A 27357-nucleotide genomic window follows, 5' to 3' on the forward strand; every position below is an offset into this window, starting at 1 on the left:
ACGGGTCCCAGAGAATATCCCAGGAACACTGAGCACAAAGGCAGGAATACATCTTGGACAAGATGCCAGTCCATCACAGGGAACTGACACACTCATTCACACCTAGGGTCAATTAAGATTAGACAATCCATTTAGCAGCATCTTTTGCTGAAGTAGAAGGCAAACAGAATACCTAGAGGAAACCCATATGGACAAGCTGAGAACATGTGAAACTCCATGCAGACAGTAAACAGTAAAGTGCTTAGGATAGAACCCCTGACCCTGGAGCAGTGACGCACCAACACTACCTTCTGCGCCACCATGTTGCCCTGATAGAAAACTACCTGAAAGCTGCAAATGAAAGTTGAAAGAGTTTGTTCAGCACTGTGGATATTAATCAAGTAAGTGTTTATTCAGTAAGAGTCAATTCAGCTATGGATGTGGTCATTATCTGTGTTGAAATCCACACACTCTTCACTAACAAACATTCAGTGGAAAAGTTCAGAGGTGGTAGGAAAATGGTGTGCTCTGCTTTATGATGACAACCTGTTTCCTGGGATACAGGTTGTCATCACAAAGCAGTTGAAAAAACAGTTTTTTTTTTCTGACCTTATGTGAACCAAAAAGGCCCAAATTTGCCTGTTTTCTGAATGAAATTAGGTACATTTCAAAAGACCAATGTCCTGGTCACAAAAGCAAAGTCTGAGGGGATTAATAGTCATTTTCTACACTTTTGAGACATATACAGTAAATTTGCCTGAGTAAAATTTACTCAAATTGAAGAAAATTTTACTCCCAGGTAACATTTGGTCCCTCTCTGAAAAGAGTAAAAGTTACTCTTTTGACAGAGTTGTTTTTCCAGAGTTAATTATGCTCAATTTAGTGTTAATATTTTACTCTTTCCTGTTATATTTGACTCTATTTAGTGTTTTTTTAAATTAACTCTTGTACTATTTTACTCAGTTCAGAGCTACACGAAATTGACTCTGCTTTTTAACTCTGTTCAGAGGAACTTCAAATTTGCTCTACCACAATTTACTTCCCCTCCAGAGTTGTTTATCATCAATTATGAGTGAACTACAAAGAATAACTAACTCTATCCAGAGTTATTCCTCTGAATTACACCATTCATATTTTACCCTCAAAAAGCCCTTAAATGAAGAACTTGCTTTTCAGTATTAAAATAAAACCAACAACAAACTGTATACTCATGTCTCACAATTTTATTTTTCAAGCTCCTCTTCAAACAACATTACACTTACACTTAATTCACTTGTCATCGTGAATGTGTCATCATGTTGTGATTGTGAAAAAAGAAAAAAAAATGAAATGAAAACAGTACTAAAATAAAAATTAGCGATAATACAATGGAGGAGATGAAAAAGAATTACATGAAACTATATGGTACAATAAACAAATCAGAATCACCAGCAACTTGTGGTGCAAAATATCCTTAATCTCCAAAACATGAGGTGCTTCTATGGTATGTGCAACTTTGTAAGCGTGGATATGTTCATCTAAACATAACGTTTTCAGTGCAGTTGTTATTAAAAGGATGTGCTCATCTTTAATAACAATATTCTGGATTACATGAAATACAGGCATGTCATTTTGAACTTGAACACAAACCGCCAACCCTGAGCGATAAGTGTTTCCACAGCGCTTGACCCATTTCACATTTAGGACCTTAGTCCACATAGGCACATTAAGTTTCCCAGCCATCTCAGCGCCAACCTCCATTTCATTCAATCAGACCATTTTCCCAGGAACAAATTTCATGGCATTTGGATCAAATGTTTGCCAAATGTAAGCCATTTGGCACTGGTGTTTCTTTGCTAATGTTTTCAGCTTTTCAGCTGCTTTTTAAAAACGTTATGCTTCGCTTCGTAACGCATACACCAACAATGTATCAGTGGTCCAATTTTCTGCATACAACTGGGGTAATGCACCATTAAATGATGCTTTGGCAACAAGTTCTTATCAGGAAACAAATGCTCTAGTATTTTATCAAACCCATATGTTTTGATATCTTGTGCATGAAATAAAGTGACTAAATGTATATTTAGTAAACTCGAGTTGTATTTAGGGGAAATATTTCTAAGGGTAAAATAGATAGCTCCTACCTTATGTATTCCTCGTTTTGATCCAAGGGGGTTTCAGCATTCAAATTCATCAAAAAAAAGCTGGATCTGAACGGCATGTCTTTGTTTTGAGAAGAGTGCATGATTCTTAAAGAATTCTCCATCGTGTATGTCATAAAGACAATTTGGTCTTTGTTGTGAATCTCTCGCCATCATATCTGTAATGTTAGGGTGCTTATAAATGGACTGTAATGTCTCAAGAATTGGTATATATACAAATTTATCCTTAACAATAGTTTGGGCAAAAGTTCCAGTTGTTCTGTTAGGCCGTGTCGCAAATCTTGTTCCGAGAACATATTCAACAGGATCTATTTTTCCCCATTTGTCTGAAAAGTACCGCATTCTCTTGCTCTCAGTGTTTAATGCCACAAAAGGATTTTGCATTTTTTCAAAACACTGATCAATTTGAGACTCAACAACACTTTTTATGGGCTCCTCTAATGTTAGGCTGTTTTTCACTGATTCTTTTGAGTTTCACTATGAATGTCTCCAATCACTTCTTCTAGAGCACCAACAACATAGTTAATAGTTGTCTCTGCGACACCAGCAACTTTAAGTTCAGCTACCACTGTTGCACAACTGTTTACTATATTTGTTTTCAGGAGTGCAGACTCACAAGGTGGATTTTGGTTTGGTAAAACTCTTACATTATCTAATGAAATGGAGTTGGCGGTGGATGAGCTTTCACCAGAATCGAGGTGTGAACGGTCAATTGCACAACACTTGCTGAGATGCTTTCGTAATCCAGAAAAACTATGGTAAACATGTGAACAACCTCTTTGAGCACATTTTAACTTGAGACTTTTTCCTCAACAAAAGTCATGAACTAACTTGAAGTGCCTTATAAGGGCATTGGCATTAGCATGCCCCTTTTCACAAATGAAACAAATCATCTGCTCACTGGAGGATTCTAGCTCTCAGCTCGGCCACTCTGGGATTCACCTTGGTGGTTTCAACATCTATATCATAGACAGTGGTTTGCAGAAAGCTATACACATTGGTCAATTCCTGACAGTATGAGGTGCCAAAGACAAAGTGAGCTTTGAAAAGCTCATCAACACAGGCCAGTGAATTAGAAGCCTTACAGGGTAGAGCATGTTGGTCAATTACAATAAACCAAGAATGGACCCTACTTCTCTTCGGCCCAACAGCAAGTAGATACGGCTGGAGGCTCTCTCCAATGCTATCCAAGTGCCCTTGGATACTGGTACCGGTCTGTGAAAGAATTAAAACTAGGGCTGTGAATCTTTGGGTAGACAGCGAATCAATTCGATTCATGATTCACAGGTTTTCGATTCGATTCAAAAACGATTTTGGCAAATTCAGAACGATTCAATTCGATTCGATTCACAATGAAATTTGATTCGATTCGATTATAACGATTCGATTCTGTATATTTTAGGCATCTGCATTTGAGCAAATAAGTTGAGTTTTTGGGAAATTCATGACCATTCAGTTCAATACATTTGCAGCAACTTGATCCAGATCTTTAGTTCAGTAGTTTAATTTTGTCTTAATGTATTTTAAGCAAGAAAAATACTACTACTGCTATATATTCAATGCACCATACATGTTTTTTTTTATTGTAAACATTGCATACTTTTTGTTGAACATTTAGAAAATGCAAAGTGCAGAAATACAAAAAAGTGCCAGTGCAACTGGCAGTAATACCAGACATAGTGCAATTAAAACATGGTAGTTAGTGTAGTAAGAGAGAGGGGAACAAACAAATGGCTATGACATGCTTTTTTCAACACTATCTACTTCAGATTTTTTTTCAAAAATATTAACTGATTGACACAATCTGGCCGTAAACTACTTCTCTGAGAAGACACTATGTCTCCTGCAGTGCTGAAAACTCTTTCTGAGGCCACACTGGTGGCAGGAATGCAAAGATAACTTCTTGCCAGATTTGCAAGGATTGGTAGTTCTGTCTCATGGGACTTCCACCAGTCCAGTGGACTTTCAGTCAGTGGCAGAGGAGCCATGGATCTGTATTTGAGTACCTCTTCTCTGCTGACCTCACTAGCAGACCTGGATAGAGGACAGGTCTCTGGCATCTGCTGAAAGCTGTTGCCGAAGAGCAAATCCATGGCTTTCAGTTTTTTTGCAGGATGTATCTCATCTGAAAAAGAAAAATTAAGTAGACAGATGGAAATGCATGATGATAAAGTTTGTGTTTGTTTACATGTCATTCCTTGTCCTTAAATACATTTTGAAATACATAAATGGATCCTAAACTTTTATACTACAGAATACGTACCCTTTAAATTAAACAGATTAGTCTTTATTAACAAATTAAAATAAATACCTTCTTCAGTTGGGTCTGGTGGTTTCTCTTCAACTGAATCCTCCTGCTGTTCCACGTGAATCTGTAATAAAATCAAATAAAAATACTACCACCAGTCAGGTCTTACTAGCACACAGCAGGGCTATAATTTCACTAAAACAAGCCAAGTACAATTTAGTACCATCATCACATTACAATCTTATAATCCTTAATAAAATACAGTTAATTAGTCAGCATTTGGTTCATGAAAATGAGGGTTGCAAAGTTGCAAACATACACTGTTTGAGGCCTCAACAGTAAGTTTAATGAAGATCAATTTTTTCTCCTCGTTTTCTAGGAAGGGTAGCCCTTTGAAGCGGGGGTCCAAAGCAGATGCTAGGGGGGAAAAAAGAAGGAAAAAAAAAAGGAAATACTATTAGTTGTTGTTACCAAGTAAACATGAAAACTATGAACAATGTTGTGCTATTAAAAGTTTTAACATAAGCAACAATGAAGAAAATTCAAAATGATGAAAAAATCCAAAGATTGTAGTGCATTTGCTATTGACAGTTAGAAAGATGTCGTACCTTTAAGCAGAACGTCGCGGCAGTTCGTGTACCGATACGAAAAGTCTGCTGCCATCACGGATTCCATTTCTCGAGTCATGCCTGTATCGTCCTCGCAAGGCTCGAGATGTTTCAGTAGTTTAGCCTGGAGAGGCGCAATCACCGACACTGTTGGTTGTTCTTCTTCACACATCATAGTAGAAGCAATCTTAATGGGTGTCATCACTTTCACAATGTCCTCAGCATTACTGATGTCCGTTTCAGAGAGCGTGTGGACTTCCGTTCCCCTCCGCAAATTCTTTGACATAAGCGTTGCCAAGATTGCGGTTTGTTGTTCTAAGAAACGCTTAAGCATTTCCACAGAACTGTTCCACCTAGTGCAAACGTCCTGTTTAAGTTTAGTGTAACGGTAAGCCGAGAAGTTGTTGTTTCTCTTTTAAAGTGCATGTAGCAGTGGAACTTCGGTGGAAATAAGAGACAATCTGTCTAACTTTGCCCAACAATCGCTCTGCATTGTTCACTTTCACGGCCTTTTGAGACACCAAGTTAAGCGTGTGTGCAAAGCAAGTGATGTGGGGGGTAAATCCAGCAGCTTTACCTGCAGCAATCATATTGCGGGCGTTGTCTGTAACAAGAGCAGGGCTTTTGTTTGCAATTGTCCACTCAGAGCAGGCATCATACAGCAATTCTCCAATGTTTTTGCCTGTGTGGGCTTCGTTTAGAATCCTTATTTGAAGAACGAAGCACTGCATTTGCCAGTTCACGGAAATAAGATGTGCGGTGATTGTCACGTAAGATTCTGTCGAACAGGACGTCCAAGAATCAGTGGTGAGGGCGACATGGGCAGACGGAGAAAGCTTGAGCTGCAGCTCCTCTTTCGTAGACTGATATAACTCCGGGATATATTTTTCACTGAAAAACTGACGGCTGGGTATTTTGTATCTTGGTTCGAAAGTTTTTATCATTTCTCAGAAACCAGTGTTTTCCACCATGCTATAGGGGCGCATATCTTTGCACATAAATCTTGCGATAGATGCAGTTATGGCTTTAGCACGATGAGAGTTCGCGGAAAGACTCTCATCAAATAGGTTAGGAGTTCTCAAACCTGAACTTGAGATACTAGCTTCGGAAGGTTTTTCAACCTTAATAGCATGGCGTCTGCGGAGGTGGTTGCTAAGGTTTGTTGTGTTTCCGCAGTACTTTAACTCACATTTACAATGTCTGCAAACTGCAACGGACTTGTCAATCTTCCCATTTTTTTTGTAAAAACCAAAGTTTTCCCAAACCTTTGACTTCAAATTGGCTGGTGCCTTGACAATTTCTCCTTCGTTGCCCTCCATAGTACAGCGTGTGTGTAAATGACAATAAACGGGCATGAATTGGAGAGTAGTGATGTAATCCACCGCGCCACTGTAGTGAGGGCGCACGTGACTACGCGGACTCAACTAATTTATGGTTTAAAATTATTTTTAATATTGTGAATCGTTATATAATTGCGATTCAATCGATTATTTCATTTTAAATCGATTATTGAGAGAAACAATCGATTCACGATTCAAAAATCCATGTTTCAAGATCGATGCATATGCATCGGCAGGATCTGCAATCGATGCATCGAGAAAATGAATGAATCGTTACACCCCTAGCAATAACACTCAGTGATGAATCTCATGCATTCAGATGGTGATTTATTCACGGAGGAGGAGTGAGTTCTATGATCCTACGAACCAGGGAACGCACTGCTCACGTGTAATAATGTAATAGGCTATTCTTGGAATAATACAAATAAATTCATTTTTAATTTAATAAGATTTAATTTAATAGGAAATGAATATCCTATTTATTAAGTGATTATTTACATCTGTTAAAAACTAGGAAGATAGACACGCAATTGAAATGAATTTCTTTTTAACTCAAAATGATGGATGTCATTTTTAAAATATGAAAATTAGTGGAAATAAGTTAGAATGCAGCCTCTTATTTACATAAGGTAAACATAAAGTTGCTTGGTTTATATTTTTTTATGTATATAGTCCAATTGTAGGCTAAATTATATTAACATTGTATTGCTTTAACGGCCCAATTCTAATGTTTACCTGTTTATTTCCCTCTTTCTCCTTTCACTGAGGTGGAGCGGTGATGAAATATTGTTCTTGTAAATACTTCCCAGCATTTCAGTAATAAAAGTGTACATATTACAAATGCATGCAAATACAGTGAAGCAACAGTTGTGTTCCGCAGTGGTCAAAAAGGATTCAAACAGTGAATGTTGAAACACCAACATTATAGATTTAGAGGGCAATAAAATCTCCGACTAGCCCCAGTAATGTTAAATGATGAAAATACCTTACATTCCTATCAGAAACAATTACCCTCGAATAGGCATAATGCACATCAAAATGGCCTCCAGCAATCCAATTACAGCTAACGTTAACTTAACTCTATACCGAGTCAGGTACATGTGGTGCACAACTGGAGCCGCTCGTCACAATACTTTTGTGGACAAACATTTGATAAGCAGCTAGCTAGTTTCACTTGTGTCAATTAACGTTTGTAATCTATATGCTAGCTAACGTTATTTGCTTTCAAGATAACTTAGTTATCACGTCAACATGAGAAAGCGATCTCTAATCGCTCTCTAATATACAAAAAAAAACGTGGCAAAATGATCTGAGCTAAAAACAGAGGTGAATATTATGAAAATGAATACTAAGACTTTGAAACTTTACTTACTTTACCATCCAGCAGAAGCGCACGTTCTCTTCTAAACCCAAAGCAGCAGCGGTCGATGGCGTGATTAACAGTAATGGCGGATAAAAGAAACTTTGGAAGGAGAACAGTTAGGGGAGAAACACGTTATTGTACGGTGTTCCGCAGGGGTCAAAAAGGAGTCAAACAGTGAATTTTGAATTGAAGCACCGACATTCTAGATTAAAAAAAAAATAATAATAAAAAATCACTGACTAGCCCTTGTAAATGCTGAAAATACCTTACGTTCCCACAATTACCCTCCGAATAGGCATAATGCACACCAAAATGGCCTCCAGCAATCCAATTACAGCTAACGTTAACTTAACTCTATACCGAGTCAGGTACATGTGGTGCACAACTGGAGCCGCTCGTTACAATACTTTTGTGGACAAACATTTAATAGGCTGCTAGACTACTGACTGATGTCAATTAACGTTTGTAATTTATATGTTAGCTATTTGCTTTAAAGATAATTTAGTCTAACGTAGTTCTAACCTGGCCTAACTTAGTGCTCAAATTAACATGAGAAAGCGATCCCTGTAATATGCAAAAAACGTGGCAAAATGATCTGAGCTAAAAACAGAGGTGAATATTATGAAAATGAATACTGACTTTGCAACTTTACTTACTTTACCATCCAGCAGAAGCGCACGTTCTCTTCTAAACCCAAAGCAGCAGCGGTCGATGGCGTGATTAACAGTAATGGCGGATAAAAGGAACTTTGGAAGGAGGACAGTTAGGGGAGGAGTCACAGTTACTCTGCAGTTGTGCTCCCACTCTACTGACACATTTTACTCTGTGCACTCAAAATAAAGCAGAAACAGCTATTTTCCTGTGTAAGCAATTAGAAAATAACACCCAAAAAATAAATAATAATACCCAAGAACAAAAACTGTTACATAGTAACCACAGTACCACAAATAACACATAGATTGTGCTTATTCTACACAATTTTTATGGTGGTATTATAACTTCACCATACATTCCAAAAGGAACATAAATCTAGCTTACATGTTAAACAGGTTAATGTGTTAATGACTGCATTGGGCTTGCAGCAATAAGTGATAAGAAATATTGACTGACTCACATCACAAAGTTTAACTGCACATTTTTTTTTTTTTTTGCAGTAATGACTGAAGGTAATGCATGGACAAAACATGGGCAAGGAATGGCAAAGACCCTGCGCATGGTGGCGCTGAAAATGCTCTCATTTCGAGCCTCCCCTGTAATCCGACACTCATCTCAGGCGCTTTAATAGTTGGCGATGCGTTCAGCGTAAGTATGAACGTGAGCTGTGCGCACTGCGGTTCTCACCCTCGGGAGGAAGTTCCGTTATCTCTGCTCGTAAAGAAGCTTTGGCTTTTGGCAGCTGGTTTGTTCAGTGCTTTCCCTCGGTTGAGCATCTCACTATCAGCAAAAGTGCAGTGAAAGCGCGCAGCTGAGAACAAACGCATGCGTACTTACGCACCACTTGACTTCCATCCACTGCACTACTTCTGAGCAAAATTTCAGGTGTTGGATTTTTTAAACTGTTACTCCTGTTCCTCTACAATGAAAGGTAAGTGCTGAGCATTTGGCCCGGTTTTGTGTGTATGGTTTTTATGTAATAACCTCGGTGTGTTTGGTCCGCAGCAGTGAGCAGTCTTCTCGTCCTGTGGTCGTGCACTCTGGTGCAGGAATGGTCAGTATGCACTGCTGAGGAACAAAACTCGTCACCAACAAAAAGTGGTAAGCGGTGCGAGGGCAAGATACCTCCAAATCTACTGTATATACCTGGACAGCATGTTTGCATCAGTGGTCTAATCTAATCTTTCAAACGGCTATTTCACAGTGGACTCAGTGAAGGAAAAAAAAAAAGCACAATCACATAAACAGAAAAATCCCTAGCACTGGGAAAACACTTATACAGCATTATTACTAGTTATTTATTAGAGCAATGTAGGCTTTAATTCAGTCCAGAAAATGTTATTGTGTGCTTATAAGGCTGAAACTCTCATGTGCAGTCTTAAAGCAAAAAAAAAAAACAACAACAGCTAATTCATTCTTAACCCTCTGCTGGTATGCATGACATAAAGAACATGTCTGGTCTTGAGTGGGCCGGTTCAGCTGATCAGTGTCTGTCTAGTCTCCTTACTTTCTTCTACTATATCAGATCACCCAGGAAACCCCCTGCAGGGTTGAACGAATGCCTGTACACTTAAAAAAGCTTCTTCAAGGGGTTCTTTGTATAGTTAAGGGTTCTTAGCTTCCTAAAAATGTTCTAGTTTGGAAACCTTTCTGCTTGAAAGTTCTAATTGTGTAAAAGTGGTTATCAACCTTTCTATCAATTGATGTGAGGCTCCCGTAAGTCTTGAGGGTCAGCAGGTCCAGCGTCCAGCCTCACTTTCCTAACTACTTGCAAGTGATTTGTAGTTGTTAATGTGTAATATGCTTTAAAGCTGCAGGATGTAAGATTTTTGAATTTTGCCCAATCTGGTAGAAAAGTGATACTGCAAGCGACTTGCAGAAGAACATGTGCTAACCTGGGCTGTGCTACACCTTACTGCTTTGTGCACATTAATCAAATGGCCAAAAAAATTCCAGTAGGGAGATTGATCACAGTGCACACAAGCCAAGCCACAAACAGTTTAAGGTTGGAAAGAGGTAACAAAGGTGTTATAGGTTTGTTAAGTCATTTGTCATATTAATGCATGCTTTTTTCCAAACATTCGCCACTGCTTCTTCTTAATTCATTCACAAGGCTAGGTGCTAGACTTTGTGCAATAATTAGCAGCACTTATCACCAAGAACATGTCTAGAGCAGAGTTCCTGTGAATAATTTGGCAAGAGGAGATCCTGGCAATGTGTGAGAGGAACTACTTAGATGAACTGAGGGAGAGTCTGGTTATCTCCTATGTAACGCATATAACCACACTTCATTTAGAGTTTAAGCTATTTTAGGGTTATGCCAATCATTAAAGCAGAGAGAGGAAGTCATAAAACAGTGACAAGAGAGTGATCCATGTGGGTCATATAACTTTATCAGGTTCAGTTATGCTTATATTACCATTTTCAAGATGTTAAACTGGCAATGCCGAGACAGTAGTATATGTTTTTTTAATACACTGAATCCACGAAGCTGTCCATTATATACATTTTTATATTTTAAATCCTGAATTAAAATGTGACTCCTTGGATACTGGTTGCCGTTAGAAACTGTAAAAAAAATTATATTTCTATTGTTCACAGTGAATCCTTGTTGCTACTACCCCTGTCAGAACCGGGGAATTTGTATGAGATATGGACTAGACCGCTACCAGTGTGACTGCACCAGAACTGGGTACTATGGGGAAAATTGCACTACCCGTAAGTAAACCTTTGATTTCCTGTATACTCTGTTCCTGTTTTTGGCCTTTTTTGGATCTTGTTTTTGGTGCATTAACTCATAGAATATTTGCATGTGTTCAAAAACAAAACATTCAACAAAAATGCTGAATAGTTACTGTATTGTGTGTAGTTTTATATAGTATGAAATCAACGTGCTTACTTTTCAAAATATATGGTAGCATTAATATCACCTTAAATACTTTATTATATTTAATATTAAGAACAGATATTAGGCCCATAATACATAGATTATTTTAGGTGTTACGGCAGTGTCTGTAGCAAACAAAATCATAATGCATGTGAACAACTGCATGTGAAATGGCTATAGAGTACACTTAGATGACCTGTCAGGGTACAACACTGAGTCAGCTCTTGTTTCATGAATGAGCACTGAACATTTTTACTGTTTTAGAATGCTAAACCTTCCAGCAGTTATTATCTAGCAGTTGATAAGTCTGTAATGTTTTTTAAATACTAAATATTTCCTCTGAAAGAGATTGTCAAGACAATGGTGTAAAGTACCTACTAGCTACATAGTCCCTCTGCATTTTTGTTCTCCTTTTTTACTGTTACATGCATTTTAAGTGATCAGTATGTTCATGCTCAGAAGCTGGGTAATGGATTTTTAAGCATTTTTGTTATGAGTTGTAATTCTTGTGAGACAGTGTGCACAGAGTGAGATTTCCAGACTAGGTACGTAAGAGATAAGATCTAGATAGCAGCTAGCAGCTGTGGCTGTGCAGGTCAATAAGTGAACAGTGGTAACAGTATCAGTCTGGCAGTCTGGGCCCATAGACAATATATAAATAAATAAATAAATAAATATATGTATATATATATATATATATATATATATATATATATATATATATATATATATATATGTATATGTATGTAATATTGGAATAAAATCTGATGATGTTGTTTAGGTTCAGACAGTCATGATTTTACTTACACTGGAGGAGGGGTGTGATTTGTGGGGTTGAGAGCCAACCATTAAATTAAACGATTAAATAAAAAAAATGAGTTTTGTAAGTTACTAATAATTTGTTTTAATTTAATACACTAACAGTGATTTGATTCAGTGATTCAAGCTTCTTAAGAAATACAGTTCTATGACATTACCTTTGCTACTTTGCTGCTTCTTGTTGCAAAAGAAATTTCACTTAGTTCAAAAGACAGAGAACAAGATAGAAGAGACATTGGTAGAAAATGTCGTGACTGAATGTTGTAACTAAATAGTGGTAAGGCTGACTGTGTGGTTTTTCTCTTTGCTGTGTGACTGTCACATATCATGAACCAGAAAACAATAGCAGATTGCTCCTCTTGAACTATAATGGCAACGAGAGTGCAATGGCAATACCAGAAAGGTTAAAACTGGGGAGGTTTTTCACTCAAAAAAGTATAAGGTAAGGCAGTGCAGTACACCTAATGCGGAGATCCCTTTCATAGCAGCAGTTTTTTCTAGTATAGAATTAGCAAATACAATATACATATATACATATACATATATAATGGCATGAAGACATTAAGGACATTCTAAAAATTTACTCACAATTTATTTTTTAAATTAAAAATGTACTTTTAATCTACAATTTGTGATCTCATCAGTCAATACTGCAGTATAATTTAAAAATATTAATTGACTGTAGTGAAGTAATGTGTAGTGTGCACATGCATTTAAGGGGGTGCAACATAGCCCCCATGACCAATCATACAACACCAATTTGATCGAAATCACACAATGCACTTAGAAGATATGAGACTCATCCTGTTTTCCTTTTTTGTCATTAATTTAATCCCTCGCCATGGCCACACCGTTCAAGATATCAAAAATCCGCTTGCAATTTACCATCTTCAGTGTCTTGGCATAATGTTGACAAAGTTTGGTGACAATCACATGAATCCTCTTGGAAAAGTATTTAAAATTTCAGAGCCTGCAATTTCCAAAAAATCACATTAAATCCAAAATGACCTGCTTCCTTTTGGGCGGAGCTAATGAAGGTCAGGTTGAAAGTTGTCTGGCTTGAGGAGAGCAATATATGTTCCGAATCTGGTGAATGTAGGTAAAACTGACCCCACCACTTTCATCAAAAGGGGGCGCTACAGAGCCCCCTCCATACCCATGTCTTAGGTTTTGCCTGCGCCTTATGGCCTACATCTCTGACGTGTGTGCTGACTCATGAAATTTTAAGCATGCTACGAGCCTGAAAAACACCTGAAAAGAGTATTAAAGTTTGATGTGTTACCATGGCAACACTATTTAAGATCTCAAGAATCCTTTCACAATTTTACAACAGCCATGTCTTGACATTATTCTGACCAAGTTTGAGGCGATTCGGGTAAATATAAGAAGACTATTTAAAAGCCTGTTGTAAGTCACACACTGCCTGCGGCCAGGTGGTGGCGCTATGACTGTGAGTCAAAATAGTCAGTAGTCCATGTGCTCAGCCCCCAGTACCACACATGCAGCCTAAGTTTCATCTAAATCACTCAATGCACTCAGAAGATATGAGACACTTCCTGTTTCCCTTTTTTCACCATTAATTTATTGCCCCGCCATGGGGAAACTGCTCGAGATATCAAAAATCCCTTCGAAATCTAGCATCCTTAATGTCTTGGCATAATGCTGACCAAGTTTGGTGACAATCACATGAATCCCCTTGGAGGAGTATTTAAAAGTTCACCACATGCACAAAATCCAAAATAGCCGGCTTCCTGTCGGGTGAAGCTAATGATGGTCAGTGCAAAAGTTGTCTGGGTCGATGAGAACAGTGTGCCTACTGAGTTTCGTACATATATGTACAAGTGTGTACGATATATGCACCAAGTTTATGTACCGTGTAAAAGGGGGCGCTGCAGAGCCCCCCCTCCAACACCCATGTGCTACCCTTTGCCCGGGCCTAAGGGCCGACGACTCTGACATGTGTGCTGAACTTGAAGTGCTTGGGCCCTAATAATGAAAGAAGAATGAGAAAATTTATATTTCTTCTTCCCATGATCTTCAGGAAGTTCATATGATGCAACTTTCTGTTGAACATATGACCTGGGGAATATTCCAAATATTTCATATGGGTGAACGCGTTCACTCAGGGTGGAGTAAATGTTGTAGGACAGTAAATGTACATTTTTCATAGCCCATAATGGAAAACCATGTTTCAAACATGAGATGTTCATGGAAATGGATTCATACAATAATTAAAAAAACAACAAATTTTTAATATAAAGTATTTTAATGATTTTCTTTCAAGGTAAAGTGTAGTTATAATGGGCTGGGACAAAAAAAATATGTTTTCTAAGTACTGTAGGCTTTTATTAATGTTTTAAGTTATTTATGTGAAACATCCATTATTACATTATTATTACATGCAGTATGATCCCTATAGGCTTGGGGCCTGGGGCTTGGGTTAGTGTTAGGTGTTAGTGTTAGGTGTTAGTGTTAGGTAATATCTGTGTCAATCAGTATAACAGAAGGTCACTTGCTGTAGCCATTCGTGATTCTGTGAATAAGTGGCGCACTGTCAGGATAGTTTTCTTTGTGACAAGTGCCCTGTGCCTGTTTCTTTGCTGAGTTCAAATAGCACTCTTCAGTCTTCACCCTCAGCTATGTGTTTGCATGAAAATGAACGCAAGGTAATACTTAGTGGTTTTTAGGCTAAATATGATGATTAAATATATTCCCATGACATAATATGCATCATATCAAATGTCAGTGGACTTGAGCGAAAAATATGTCAAGTCCAATTCTATGCTGATCCATTTTAGGCCAGCACTCATCAGTATATTCCTGTTTTTTGGTCAGAAAAAGTAAAAGCTTATATATACATACTTCATAAGTGAAAAAACATCAATGTTAAATAAGGAAAATAAAATTGTGCATCTTTTATAGTAATTTCTAGTATATAAATTTCAATTTTATAGTATAATTTGTTCAAATTAAGAGCAAACAGCACAGACTGGATGCATTTTTTAACTGAATTTCCCCGGTATATTTAACAATAAATTGCTGTTTTGTTTCTTTAATATTGCAGTGTTTAACACTATGCAAAATATACTCACTGAGCACTTTATTAGGAACACTATACTAATACTGGGTAGGCCCTCCCTTTGCTTTCAAAACAGCCTCAATTCTTCATGGCATGGATTCCACAAGATATTGGAAACATTCCTTTGAGATTCTGGTCTGTGTTAACATGATTGCATCACACAATCCCTGCACATTTTTCAAGTGCTGCAAATCTCCTGTTCTACGACATCCCAAAGGTGTTTTATAGGATTCAGATCTGACTTCAGTGACTAAGAAGGCCACTGAAGAACACTGAACTCATAGTCATGTTCATATAACCAGTTTGAGATGAATTTTGCTTTGTGACATGATGCATTATCATGCTGAAATTAGCCGTTAGAAGATGGGTAAATTGTGGCCATGAAGGGATGCACATTCTCTCATAGGCTGTGGCATTCAAACGATGATTGGTATTAACGGGCCCAAAGTGTGCCAAGAAAACCACACCATTACACCACCTCCACCAACCTGGACTGCTGACACAAGGCAATGCTGTTGATGCCACATTCCGTCCTTACCATCTGTGTGCCTCAGCAAAAACTGAGATTCATCAGACTAGGCTGTGGTTTTGGTGAGCCTGTGCCCACTGTAACAAGTTTCATGTTGTGCATTCTGAGATACTTTTCTGCTCAACACAATTCTACAGCGTGGTTATCTGAGTTACTGTAGCCTTTCTGTCAGCTCCAACCAATCTGGCCATTCTTCATTGACCTCTCTCATCAACAAGGCGTTTCCGTCCTCAGAACTGCCGCACACTGGATGGTTTTTCTTTATTGCACCATTCTGAGTAAACTCTAGAGACTGTTGTGTGTGAAAATCCCTGGAGCTCAGCAGTTATAGAAATTATTAAACCAGCCCCTCTGGCAACAACAATCATGCCACGGTCAAAATCACTGAGGTCACATTTTTTCCTCCTTCTAATGGTTGATGTAAACATTACTTGAAGCTGCTGGCCCTTATCTGATTTTTAGCTGGGATGTTTAGCTGTTGAAATTTTAACATAAGGGAAAATATTAGAATAAGCCTTGACATTAAAATTTATATGTATATAATGTAAGTAATCAACAGTGATGGAAATGGAATGACAAATGTGGTACATTTCATCTATATATTTTACTGTAAATTAAACTTCAATGTAGATTTTACTATAAATTCCAGTGAGTTTATGTACAGTAATTTATTTACTGAGCATATTGTATGATACTGTAATACTGTGTACCACTATAATACTGTATAATACTATAATGGTTACAATAAATTACTGGTATTTCATTGTGCAGTTTTACTATTTTATTGGCAACTGTGCTGTGAGGGTTATTATTACAGGATCATTACTATGATAGTATACACTATTCAGTCTTTTTCCCATAGACATGACTTGCAACACCAGCTTCTATTTACATGTTCCTGCTGTGGCATAGCTGGACTCAGATCTCAGGCTTTCACATGAAAGTTCATAGCTCTGAAAACAACAGTCAATTTGAAACAAAATACAGTACATACAACTACTTATGTACTAGACTAACTGCCAAACTACAAGCCTGTGTGTATCTCAACAGATGTGTTATTTTGTTCTCTTGTCATCCTTATAGCTGAGTTCTGGTCCAGAGTCTGTGAGCTCATGAAGCCAAGTCCTGATGTTATCCACTACATCCTGACCCATTTTCACTGGATATGGAGCCTTATCAATAAAACCTTCCTGAGGGACTGGCTCATGTATAAGGTCCTCACAGGTCAGTTGTCCAAAACATAAAACCATTGACCTCCTTCTCTTTCCTTCTGTAAGAAATAATCAGTATACTCTTTTAGATGGATTACAACTCCTGGTGTACAAGGATATTCTGATGTCATTAAAGGAAGATACTCAAACATATTTAACGTGAAAACCAATTTGATGAAGGCTATTTAACCTTTTCGAGATCAATATGTATAACTGATAAGAAAAATCCTGATTATAGGGTATTTGAGTTACAGTAGACAGATGCGTCGCAGCATTCCGTGTCCTGCCTTCAGTGCAAGACCCAAGATAAATATTTGCAAAAGTCAGAGCTTAATCATATCCTTCCTTACTGATTCATTTGTGTAACTCAGAATCTTGTTTGCTTCATTTATTAATGTGGATATATATACTTGAGAAGACCATAGAGTATAGATCCCTTCTGGTTTGCTTAGTGAAATACAATCACTTTATCACTGTATTTGAGTATCTTTTGCTGAGACTGTTTGGAAACATTTTACCAAGGTGATGATTGCCCACAAAATCATACCACGAAAAGAGGAGGAGCTGAGATAACTGAAGTGTAAAAGAGCTGAGATAACTGAAGGGTGGTGACTTCTCATGTGTGCAGCTACTTACAGTTGTGTTCACAATCTAACGCAATCTAAACCTGAAACCAAAAACTAACACTGAGAAATGCGGCTTCAGCTTTTTGTGATAATCCATTTGTGCATTAAGCAGCATTTATTTTGTGCTCTGACACTGACACTGTAAGTTTAAATTATTTGGGGGGTGTAAAAAGGAAGAACTGTCTAGAAGCTATGATCAGTGCTCCCCAGCCTGAACAGTGTGAAGTAAAAGACCACACAAATTCACTTTCAGGAGATGAATAACTGAACATCAATAATGGAGGGGCCTGTGTTTACACAGGAAGCCGGTATGCATGAAATGTCTGCTATGTTTTCTCAGTTTACTTTAGTTTTCTCTTTTTTGCTACTTTGAATTTAGGTAGTAGAGTACTCATTCTTTGTTCTGTGCTACAGATCTGTTGAGAAAATCTCCACAGACAGAACATCCTGCTAATATTTACTCAGCCCCTGTCTGAGAATAAAACTTGCTTTATCACTTCCTGTAATAATTCCCCTCCAATAAGAGTGGCACCATTTTTCTGCTTACATGCAGTTATGGTGTGAGAATTAATATTTTCACAGTCTCTTATGCTATGGCATGGCAATTTGTATTGGAGTTAAGCTTAAAATATGGAATGTTTTACTTGATACTTTAATGATCTTTTGTAGTCCAGTGTCTTTCGAGCCCCGGCTGCTATGGTAATTCACAGAAAGTCTTCAAATTCCTCACATCTCTCTGCTGTTGCCAAGGGTTTCTGGCACTTAAGCCTTTATGCATTCACCCTCCACTAACCTTTCACAGCTGTACACAGAAGATATGTAATGTCAACCCAGCCCAGTGAAAAAAGTCATTAAAGTAAGTGAGTGATTACATCTGTGAGTGCCTGTACACATCTGTCTTGAGTCTGCTCACAAAATCACACACACATGCACAAAAAACTTTGAAAACTTACACCAATCAAAATGTCTGAGCCTGACTTACTGCATGAAAAGTAAGGTGTGAAGAAATAAAAAGAAATGTCCAAGAAATTAAATGAGACAAACCCATAGTTCATTATGTTGATACTGTTGCTAGTGTTTTATTGCAAAACCCGAAGAAAGAAACTTGTACATCTGTTAAAGGCAAGATCCAAAATACACTGCAAACACAGTCTTCAACCCTCCAAGGTTAATTAAAACAAGAGAACAATTGCATCATACAGCTGAAATATAGTAGGAGGTTTGTAAATAAAATTCAGATAAGTCAGAAAATTGTTAGAGATTTGTGACTTTTTTAGACAGTATTCTAATTGTTTGTATTCTCATTCTCATTGTTATAATCTGTCTCCTATCACAGTGCGATCAGACCTGATTCCCAGCCCTCCTACCTATAACTCAAAGTATGGCTACCTAAACTGGGAGTCATATTCCAATACCACTTATTACACCCGAATCCTGCCTCCAGTGCCACTGGACTGTCCAACACCTATGGGTACCAAAGGTAGGGTAGTCCAAAAGACCAAGTAACTTTAAAACCTTTAATCTGTACTGTCCAAGTTTAATTCTTTCCCCCAGCTGTTCTAGCTAATGTTTCTTCCATCTGCAGGAAAAGTGGAGCTTCCTGATCCCAAGCTGTTGGTGGAGAAGTTCTTATTGAGGCGGGAATTCAGGCCAGACCCCCAGGGTACAAATTTAATGTTTGGTTTTTTCGCTCAGCACTTCACTCACCAGTTCTTCAAAACACACAATCGGATGGGGCTTGGCTTTACCAAAGGCCTAGGCCATGGGGTGAGTTCTTACAAAAGGTCCGGGGAGAATATTAGGTCAGGTTATAAAACATTAATAATCAGTTTATGTGGATACCATTTTTGGGAAAAACACTGCCTTACAGTCTAATGGCTTGCCCACATAATTATACTGAAAATGATTATAAAACTCATTCTGATGTGTGATTTTATAAATAGGTGGATGCTGGACATATCTATGGAGATAACCTTGCACGGCAGCTGAGTCTTAGACTTCACAAAGATGGGAAGCTGAAGTACCAGGTACCGCTACCGTTGTGAAATGTCTGGCATGTTGTTAAATCTGCTTTATATATATTATTTGTTGTTGTTATACTCCAGCTCCTTATTAGTCTATCATCTACGCTTAGTTGATATAGCCACATCTTGTAGAAATTATCGTCAAGAGAGTGGTTTTTTCCAGGGCTGTGCCCCACTTTCAGCTGGTTGAGCCAGAAGGCATGGTTATGCTTCCTTCTGAGGTCTAGAGATTAAAGTTGCATAACCTCACACAAACAAATCAAAAGATAAGAAGGATGAAGGAAGGTTATTATACCGGTCTAATGCTTTCCTTTTCCTCCTCTAGTTAGGAAAGGTTCATTTCCAGGTTTAGTATGTTTGTATACATGTATCAGAGGAAAATGGAGGAATTATGTTTAAAAGGTTGCTTGAAATTCTAGCACTCTTTGCAGAAAAGGAAAATCGGCTATGTTATCAGTTCATTGGTGCATTTTCACTGCTTTTTCACTATTAATGTCCTGTGTGTTTACAGATGATAAATGGAGACATGTACCCACCTACAGTGGCAGAGACCAACGTGAACATGCACTACCCTGCGTTAGTTCCACCAGAAAAGCAAATGGCTATTGGCCATGAGGTGTTTGGCCTGTTGCCAGGGTTAAGCATGTATGCCACCCTGTGGCTCCGTGAACACAACCGTGTATGTGACATCTTAAAGAAAGAGCATCCCACCTGGGGAGATGAGCAACTCTTTCAGACCACCAGACTTATCATTATAGGTGAAGTTGCACCACAATTTTTCTGTTTTTCTGTTAAGCAGCACTTGGTATGTGTACTACTGGAAGCAAACAAGAACCAGAAAGTGATTTCTATGACAAGTAAAAAGCTATAGTGCTTTCAAAGTATGGAATAGTAATGTTTTGTGAAAATAGCAATTACAAAGTTAGTGTCATAGTCAGAGACGCGTTAAGCGCATGTAGTGTGGAGTAAGTATTGAAATTGCATATTTCAGTATCTAGATCTCAAATCACGGATGTAAGCACTGCTCAGGCAGTTTCACGCTATTTGCACATATGGGGCAGAGTTTGACCAAAACACAGACATGTCTCAGTTATGCACAATATTGATTTTGAAATTAAATCAAGTTTTCTTGAACAATATTGTCCCAGGTGAGGAGCAATATTAAGACCGCAGTATTTCACTGTGACAATAACGGCAGTATTTCACTGTGATATCAGGATTGGGCTGTAAATACTCATAGAACACTGTGGAATTAATGCAGGGGCTCTGAGCAGACACCATCTGAGACATTACCTCAATTTCATGACCATGATTTAGTATCTTGGTCACATTAAATTATGCACACAGTTAGTAATAATAAAAAAAATAAAATAAAAAAAAAAAAAAACAGAAGTAAATAAATAAAATAAATCTTATTGGGACCTTGGGAATAATTACTGTGCGTGTTAAATTTAGGCAAATTATCCATGATTGAAAATTAATCATGACTAGGATTAATCAGCCTTAATATATTTACAATATATGAATCTACTATTAAATATTTAAATTCTTCTTATTTGTATATTATCCTGTTAGTCTAAACTGTATTCTTTTGATCAGTGTCCATTTATTAATCCTCATAAAATCCTCATTCACAACTCGATACATTTTAAATTCAATTAAATTACTAATTACATCCTTTGAGTGACAACCGATTTAAAAAAAAAAAAAAATCAGTGTTGCTATGTGACAGATATAAGCCAATGTTCCACTGATTTGCTTGGTTTTCTAGATGTTGCTCAATAGTGGCACCACCTGTTCATTGCCCTCATTAGCTCCATGGAGTTATTAGTGCTTCTAGTATTCAAAAACAGGAATGGCAACAAGTGCTAATAGAGGTCCATTGGGGAAGGAATCACAACCCGTGGTCGGTTTATGAATAGTTTAAGTGAAGGAGGAGCAGCGGACAGGACAGCTAATGACAGGGTTGCCAGGGTCACATTATTTACACCAAATTGCACTAGTTAAAAATACTCAATGGCCACAAAGATCTTGTGTTAGAGTCTGAATTAAATCTAAACATTTCTGCAAACAAAGACAAAATGTAAGGGCAGACAGTGTGTCTATGATGTACAGATCCATTTGTCTTGTAAGACATATTGCAAAGATTGGTTAAGGGAAAGGGGGATTATGAAGTGGATAATGTCCGTAAGTCAGAATCCATGTGCTCTGTGGTGACCTTTGGTTCCCACAAAAGGCTTAGAAAACAAAAAAACAAAAAAAAGAAAACTTTGTCTCTACTTTTCCAGTGCCCAGATTTTTGGTCTAGTTTCAGGTCTTTTGTGTGGTTTTTGAAATGTAGTTTGGCTGGAAATTTTGCTGAAACCTGACAGTCCTGGTTAATGATATTAGCTCCTCTGTGTGTGATGGTAAACACACCTGACTCAAACATACTCAAACACAGTTGAACAAAGCTATGTCTAAAACGGCTCAAAACGAGCTGTTAGATTGCACGCAGGATGACTGTATATCATAGCCTCTCAAATTAATTATAGTTATGTCATTGTTAATATTGTCCTGCTGCCCCAAAATCTATGGTCATGAGCCACTGTTGATTTTTACTGCTTTTATGTTACATTGTACTGCAACTTGCAGTAAAACAGCAATCTGATTTATCGGTTCACATTTTCTGTCCCACTGTATTTTTGGGCTTAGCCACAAGTGCTTGATATAAATGTGGCAGTCTAAATACTACTCAGAAACCTTCTGATGAGAGAGCTGCACACAGAAATACCACATAACCTCAGAGGCCCAGAGATAATATCAATACTTTATTTGGTCCATTTAATTTGCTTTCTAGGTGAGACTATCCGGATAGTGATCGAAGATTATGTACAGCACCTAAGTGGCTACCAGCTAAAGCTGAAGTTCGACCCGTCCCTGCTCTTCAGTTCCCGGTTCCAGTACCAGAACCGCATTGCCGTGGAGTTTAATCAGCTTTACCATTGGCATCCACTCATGCCCAACAGCTTCTTCATTGACGGAACCGAGATCTCCTACTCTGACTTCATGTTCAACACCTCCACGCTCACTCACTATGGAGTGGAGAAACTGGTGCAGGCTTTCTCAACTCAGCCAGCAGGACAGGTGACATTTGCATCTCTTTTGACCCCGAAGAAACAAATCTTTCATCATTATTTTTTTCATTCTAGGAAGGCTGACTGTGTTTGTTTTTTGACTGAGTCATGTTTTGAAGCATTGGTTTAGCCATACTTTTATCTGATAAAAGAATGCACTGGATTATGATCAGCATCGTGAGTGGTTTCAGTGGAACTTATGTAATGTTGGGTGGTCTGGAAAAGGAAGTGCTGTCTTTTGAAATGTGTTATTATTTATCAAAGTGCTACGTGTAATGTCATTCCTAAACTGTAGATTCAGCTGTTCATCTTATAACCACCATCTTCCTGTTCAGTGATCGTGGGAAATCATGCTGCTCATGAAATTATAGAGAATTTCACATAATGCTAGGCAAACATTTGAGCAAACCTATTTATGGAAGTTTAAACAACTCTTAACATTTTAAAATAATTGTGAAGACATCAAAACTAGGAAATAACGTATATTGAATTGTTCAGTAATAAAAAGTATTTGTGGGGAAACTATATAGTAATAAATATAAACTCATTTGCAAGTATATTAAAATCACTATTTATATTTTACATCAAAACATTTAAAGCGCATGGTTATATATATTGCAAACATTCCTGTATGCAATAACTGAATATTATTAATTGTATTTGCAAAGAAATTTCTTGATTGACATGTGTGGAATTTTTTATTTACTGATTACCAGGACTGACCAGTTTATTACTGAACATCTATTACAGTAATAGCTATGAAAATGTAAACACAGTTTTGTGTAAGGATTCTTAAAAACTGGATTACAACAGCTTTAACATAGGTCTAACAGTGATAAGCAGCTTAAAGTAGCCACTGTTACACTATACAGCTATAATAATAATTCAAATCATCAAATAAACCAAAGTAGAAAGTTTTTCAGCCAAACTGGTTATGTAGTCAAAAGTAATCATAGTTTAATATGCTGTTACTAATTGGCAAGAGAGAACACTGAGGATACACAGCCTGATAGATTCATAGTTTTGTTTCTCCCCAGTTTAGTCACCTGCTAATTCCCACCCAGCCAGCTCTCCCCTATCATACGATAACTACCAACTGGGGTGGATGAAGACTATCACAAGCTTCCTTCAGTGTAACAGGAGTGCTATCTCCCCTCTTCTTTATTCTTGGGCTCACAATTGGCTAGTGTTGCTGTGATTGACAGGGGATAGAGACCATGCCATCCCTCCTACCCAGAGAGCATGGCCAGTTTTGCTCCCTTGGCTCCTGGCCACGGATGGCTATGGCATCCTCGGGATTCAAATATGCAGTTCAATAACGAGAACACCACTCGAGCGTCACAAATTTGAATATTTTTGCACAGTATTGTCCCAAGTGAGGTGTGATATTAATGCCAGCACCAATATCAATAAGCACAATAAGCACAATATTTCACCTTGATATTATATCTCCACCTTGGGGAGTAAAGAAAATTGGTACAGGCTTTCTCAACTCAGCCAGTGAGACGAGTGACATTTTAGGAACGAGTGACATTTATTGTTTATTTTAGGAAGGTTGACTGAGTTTCAGTTATATGGACAACTTTGTACAAAAAAATGAAAATTATGTCAGCAGTCGGTTTTGTACTAGAACAGACATACGCTTTTAACACAGCAGTTATGATCTAGTCACAAGTTGTTTTATCTTTAACAGTGAATTTACCATTCTTTTATCTACAGCATAGTCTGTAGATTAGTGTCAGCACTGTGGTTGGTTTCAGTGTGCCTGGTGCAATGTTGGGTGGTGTGGAACAGGAAGTGTTGTCTTTTGCCTTTTTGAAATGTGTGTGAACCCAAAGTGCTACTTGCTTGTCTTCTTCCCCCTATTAAACTCAGACTATTCTTTGTAGCCAAACGGGTTGTGTCGTCAAAAGTAACTGTAGTTGAATGAGCTATTACTAACTGGCAAGAGACAACATTGGGGAAAATAGTTTTATATATTCAAAGCTTAGCCTGTGGAAGAGATATTTGTTTACCAAAGTTAGAGAACTGTTGACTTATCACTTACTGACATGTAGTTTCTGACATTGCAAAGGTGACACTCGTTACTGACAAGTGTATGTGTGTGTGTATATGTGTGTGTGTTTTCCCAGGTTGGAGGTGGACGTAATATAGCACACGTAGTGGCCGGAGTAGCTGAAGGAGTCATTAAAGAATCTAGGCAACTTCGGCTCCAGCCATTTAATGAGTACCGCAAAAGATTTAACCTGAAACCATACAAATCATTCTTCGAATTTGCAGGTATTTGCATACACCCATGTGCTTATAATTCATATCAGAAGAATAACATTTAATATTTCTAATGCTATAACTGATATTGCCACATGGTTTCACTTAATACGTATCTGCTGTGAAAAAAGATGCCTCAGGTAATCTGAGGAGCTCAGGTGAGTGCAGGCCAGACATTTCCATTGTTCTATTCTTTTGTTATGGTGTCCCAGCTAGCACAACATACTTCATTTTTTGGTAGAGGTGGATGGTGTGACTTCCTTTTAATTCTTTTAATCTATTCTCCATGAAGCATATTAGCCAGATTTTTAAAAACAAGACACAGTTTGTTGCATTTTTACAAGAAATTGCCTTGTTGCATACTACATAAAAGCATAAATTTCCATGCTAAAATTCAGTTATATTGTTTTTATAAATGCACAACCATATAGTAGTAATGATGTAAGTAAGCAACTAAGTAACTACCGAACATGGCATTTCAGATTGAGATATCAGCCAGATCTCAGTTTGCTGAATTGCTAAATACCTTAAATGTGGATCATATCCATATCAGTGTGGATCATATCAAATCATGATAGTTTTACACTCTTACACTCCATTTTTACTTTGCGTTGGCAAGTCATTTTATCTTCCTTTTTTAGCTGATAAGGAGATCGCCCGCGAGTTGGAAGAGCTCTATGGAGACATTGACGCTATGGAGTTTTATCCGGCTTTGTTGCTAGAGAAGACACGGCCTGGTGCCATATTTGGACAGAGCATGGTAGAAATGGGGGCTCCATTTTCCTTAAAAGGTCTTATGGGAAACCCCATATGTTCACCCGAGTACTGGAAGCCCAGCACGTTTGGAGGTCAAACTGGCTTTGATATTGTCAACTCTGCTACTCTGCAAAGACTGGTTTGTCTGAATACTAAGTGGTGTCCATATGTATCCTTCCATGTTCCCCCACCAGGTTATCAGCAGAAAAAATCAGTTGACTCTCATGCTGAGTTGTAGCTAAAATAAAGATGTGATAGAATTAGAGAGGCTAGAACCAGACTGTCTGGAATGCTGCACCAAATATGTGTTTACACAGTCGGCTGACTTAATACATTAATGACATAATTATATTTAACTACTGTATTGATATCTGCTATAATTAGTGCACTGGGCTGAATATCATGATATGAATTAGGCGTATCTCTTTACTTGCAGCAACCTCATTGAATAAGGCTGTGTTTTATATGTTCTTAAAGCCCCAGGGAACTTAAACGTGCATTGTAATTAGGTTAATGTTGGTAATAAGGGCACAAATAAGTAGTATGAGTTATAATATCACCAATCACAAGGTTGATGTTGCTTGTTCCTCTGACAAAACTATATATTTATAGACTCCGAGCAACCGAGTGAGAGAAAGTCAGCTAGTCAGCAACAGCTAAATGTTAAAATATCGTTCTTTGTACTCCCTGGGACATTAATGAATGTCTCACAGCGTAACTACACAAAAGAAAACAGAACAGTGATAAATGTTTACATATCTGACACAATGTAATGTATCGTAATGACACTTGGGCATAAAAGAACATGACCTTGGGACCAGCATCCTTAATGCTCTAGCACAATACAATCTTTGTAAGGTGCGAATATTACCCTGAAGCAGCAGAATATCATCTATACTCCTTTGTAGTGGTGGTCAGTTGTGTCACACACTCACCAGCCACATTAATAGGCATACCCCTTGCTCATACATGTAGTTATTCAATCATGTGGCAGCAATGCATAAAATCATGCAGATATACACAGGCTACAACAGCAGAAGACTGTCTGGGTGTGAGAAAAGAGAAAAAACAAGCAGTTCTCAGTCTTGAATGTTAACAAGGGGAATTTTGGATTCATGCCCAGTATTGGCAAATAATGTCGTTATTATCGGAATTTGTATCAATGAGTCCTGTAACTTGCAATCAGTGTTCTGCCCAGTCATGCACTAAAGCACCCAGTCAATGTACTAAGGTGTGGGATATTGAAAGGTGTTGTTTGATGTGGGATGTTTATTACAGTAAATGATCTTTCTGAAGCACTGGTTTAAGATTAATTAATAAGAGATAATAATTTGTAGAAACTCATCATTTTTAACTGCTGCAGTTGTGAATAAAGAATAAGGATCTACTTGTGATCATTGGACTGAAAATGAGAATATGAATTGAAAATCAACAGGTTATGACAGCATAACTTGTTTCTGGATTTTTGTTTGTTTATTTGTTGTTTTTGTTTGCTATTCTTATTTCTCATGTACCCAATTGTGTTTTTTTTTTTTTAGAATGAAAGGCTTTTCCTGAAATAAATGGATAGACTGATAGGTAATTCTATTAATAAAATGTATCTTTCTTGAATAACTTAGACTTCTTTGTGAAAATTATTTCCTCTGGGAGTTGCCACCTTCGAAATTTCATTCAGAAGCCTGTTTATAATTGGCAACCAATAAATGAAC

At 37.7% G+C, this 27357-nt stretch overlaps 2 protein-coding genes across 3 annotated transcripts; one reads left to right on the top strand and one right to left on the bottom strand.

Moving 5' to 3' along the window:
- Window positions 1–1187: 1187 nt before the first annotated feature.
- On the bottom strand, window positions 1188–8862 carry LOC113542264 (E3 SUMO-protein ligase ZBED1). Its single transcript, XM_053229087.1, has 5 exons — window positions 8336–8862; window positions 4977–7778; window positions 4688–4785; window positions 4432–4492; window positions 1188–4245 (listed from the first exon to the last, which is right to left on the bottom strand). The coding sequence occupies exons 2-5, from the start codon at window positions 5308–5310 to the stop codon at window positions 3881–3883; spliced, it is 858 nt and encodes a 285-aa protein (XP_053085062.1). The 5' UTR covers window positions 5311–7778; window positions 8336–8862; the 3' UTR covers window positions 1188–3880.
- Window positions 8863–8991: 129 nt separating this feature from the next.
- ptgs1 (prostaglandin-endoperoxide synthase 1) lies at window positions 8992–27245 on the top strand. 2 transcript variants are annotated; one of them, XM_026931328.3, is made up of 11 exons: window positions 8992–9264; window positions 9342–9434; window positions 10935–11051; window positions 16731–16871; window positions 18821–18964; window positions 19070–19251; window positions 19428–19511; window positions 20020–20266; window positions 22348–22634; window positions 24757–24904; window positions 25534–27245. In XM_026931328.3, exons 1-11 carry the CDS (start codon window positions 9258–9260, stop codon window positions 25884–25886), a joined length of 1803 nt encoding a protein of 600 aa, XP_026787129.2. In that variant the 5' UTR covers window positions 8992–9257; the 3' UTR covers window positions 25887–27245. The 2 variants fall into 2 exon arrangements, with proteins under 2 accessions (XP_026787129.2, XP_026787128.2); XM_026931327.3 differs by having other exon boundaries at window positions 8993–9264; window positions 9339–9434.
- The last annotated feature ends 112 nt before the right edge of the window (window positions 27246–27357 follow it).

This window comes from Pangasianodon hypophthalmus, chromosome 24 (assembly GCF_027358585.1).
Source record: "Pangasianodon hypophthalmus isolate fPanHyp1 chromosome 24, fPanHyp1.pri, whole genome shotgun sequence".
Lineage (NCBI taxonomy): Eukaryota > Metazoa > Chordata > Actinopteri > Siluriformes > Pangasiidae > Pangasianodon > Pangasianodon hypophthalmus.

Bases quoted from the DNA above. Each gene is read 5' to 3' on its own strand.
- LOC113542264 (XM_053229087.1), bottom strand. From the start codon at position 5,310: ATGCTTAAGCGTTTCTTAGAACAACAAACCGCAATCTTGGCAACGCTT. The intron at 4,786-4,976 runs GTACGACATCTT...TTTCCCCCCTAG, and splicing joins CCGCGACGTTCTGCTTAAAG to CATCTGCTTTGGACCCCCGC. The intron at 4,246-4,431 runs GTATTTATTTTA...TTTCTTTTTCAG, and splicing joins ACCAGACCCAACTGAAGAAG to ATGAGATACATCCTGCAAAA.
- ptgs1 (XM_026931327.3), top strand. The intron at 20,267-22,347 runs GTGAAGTTGCAC...TTTGCTTTCTAG, and splicing joins CACCAGACTTATCATTATAG to GTGAGACTATCCGGATAGTG. The intron at 22,635-24,756 runs GTGACATTTGCA...GTGTTTTCCCAG, and splicing joins CAACTCAGCCAGCAGGACAG to GTTGGAGGTGGACGTAATAT.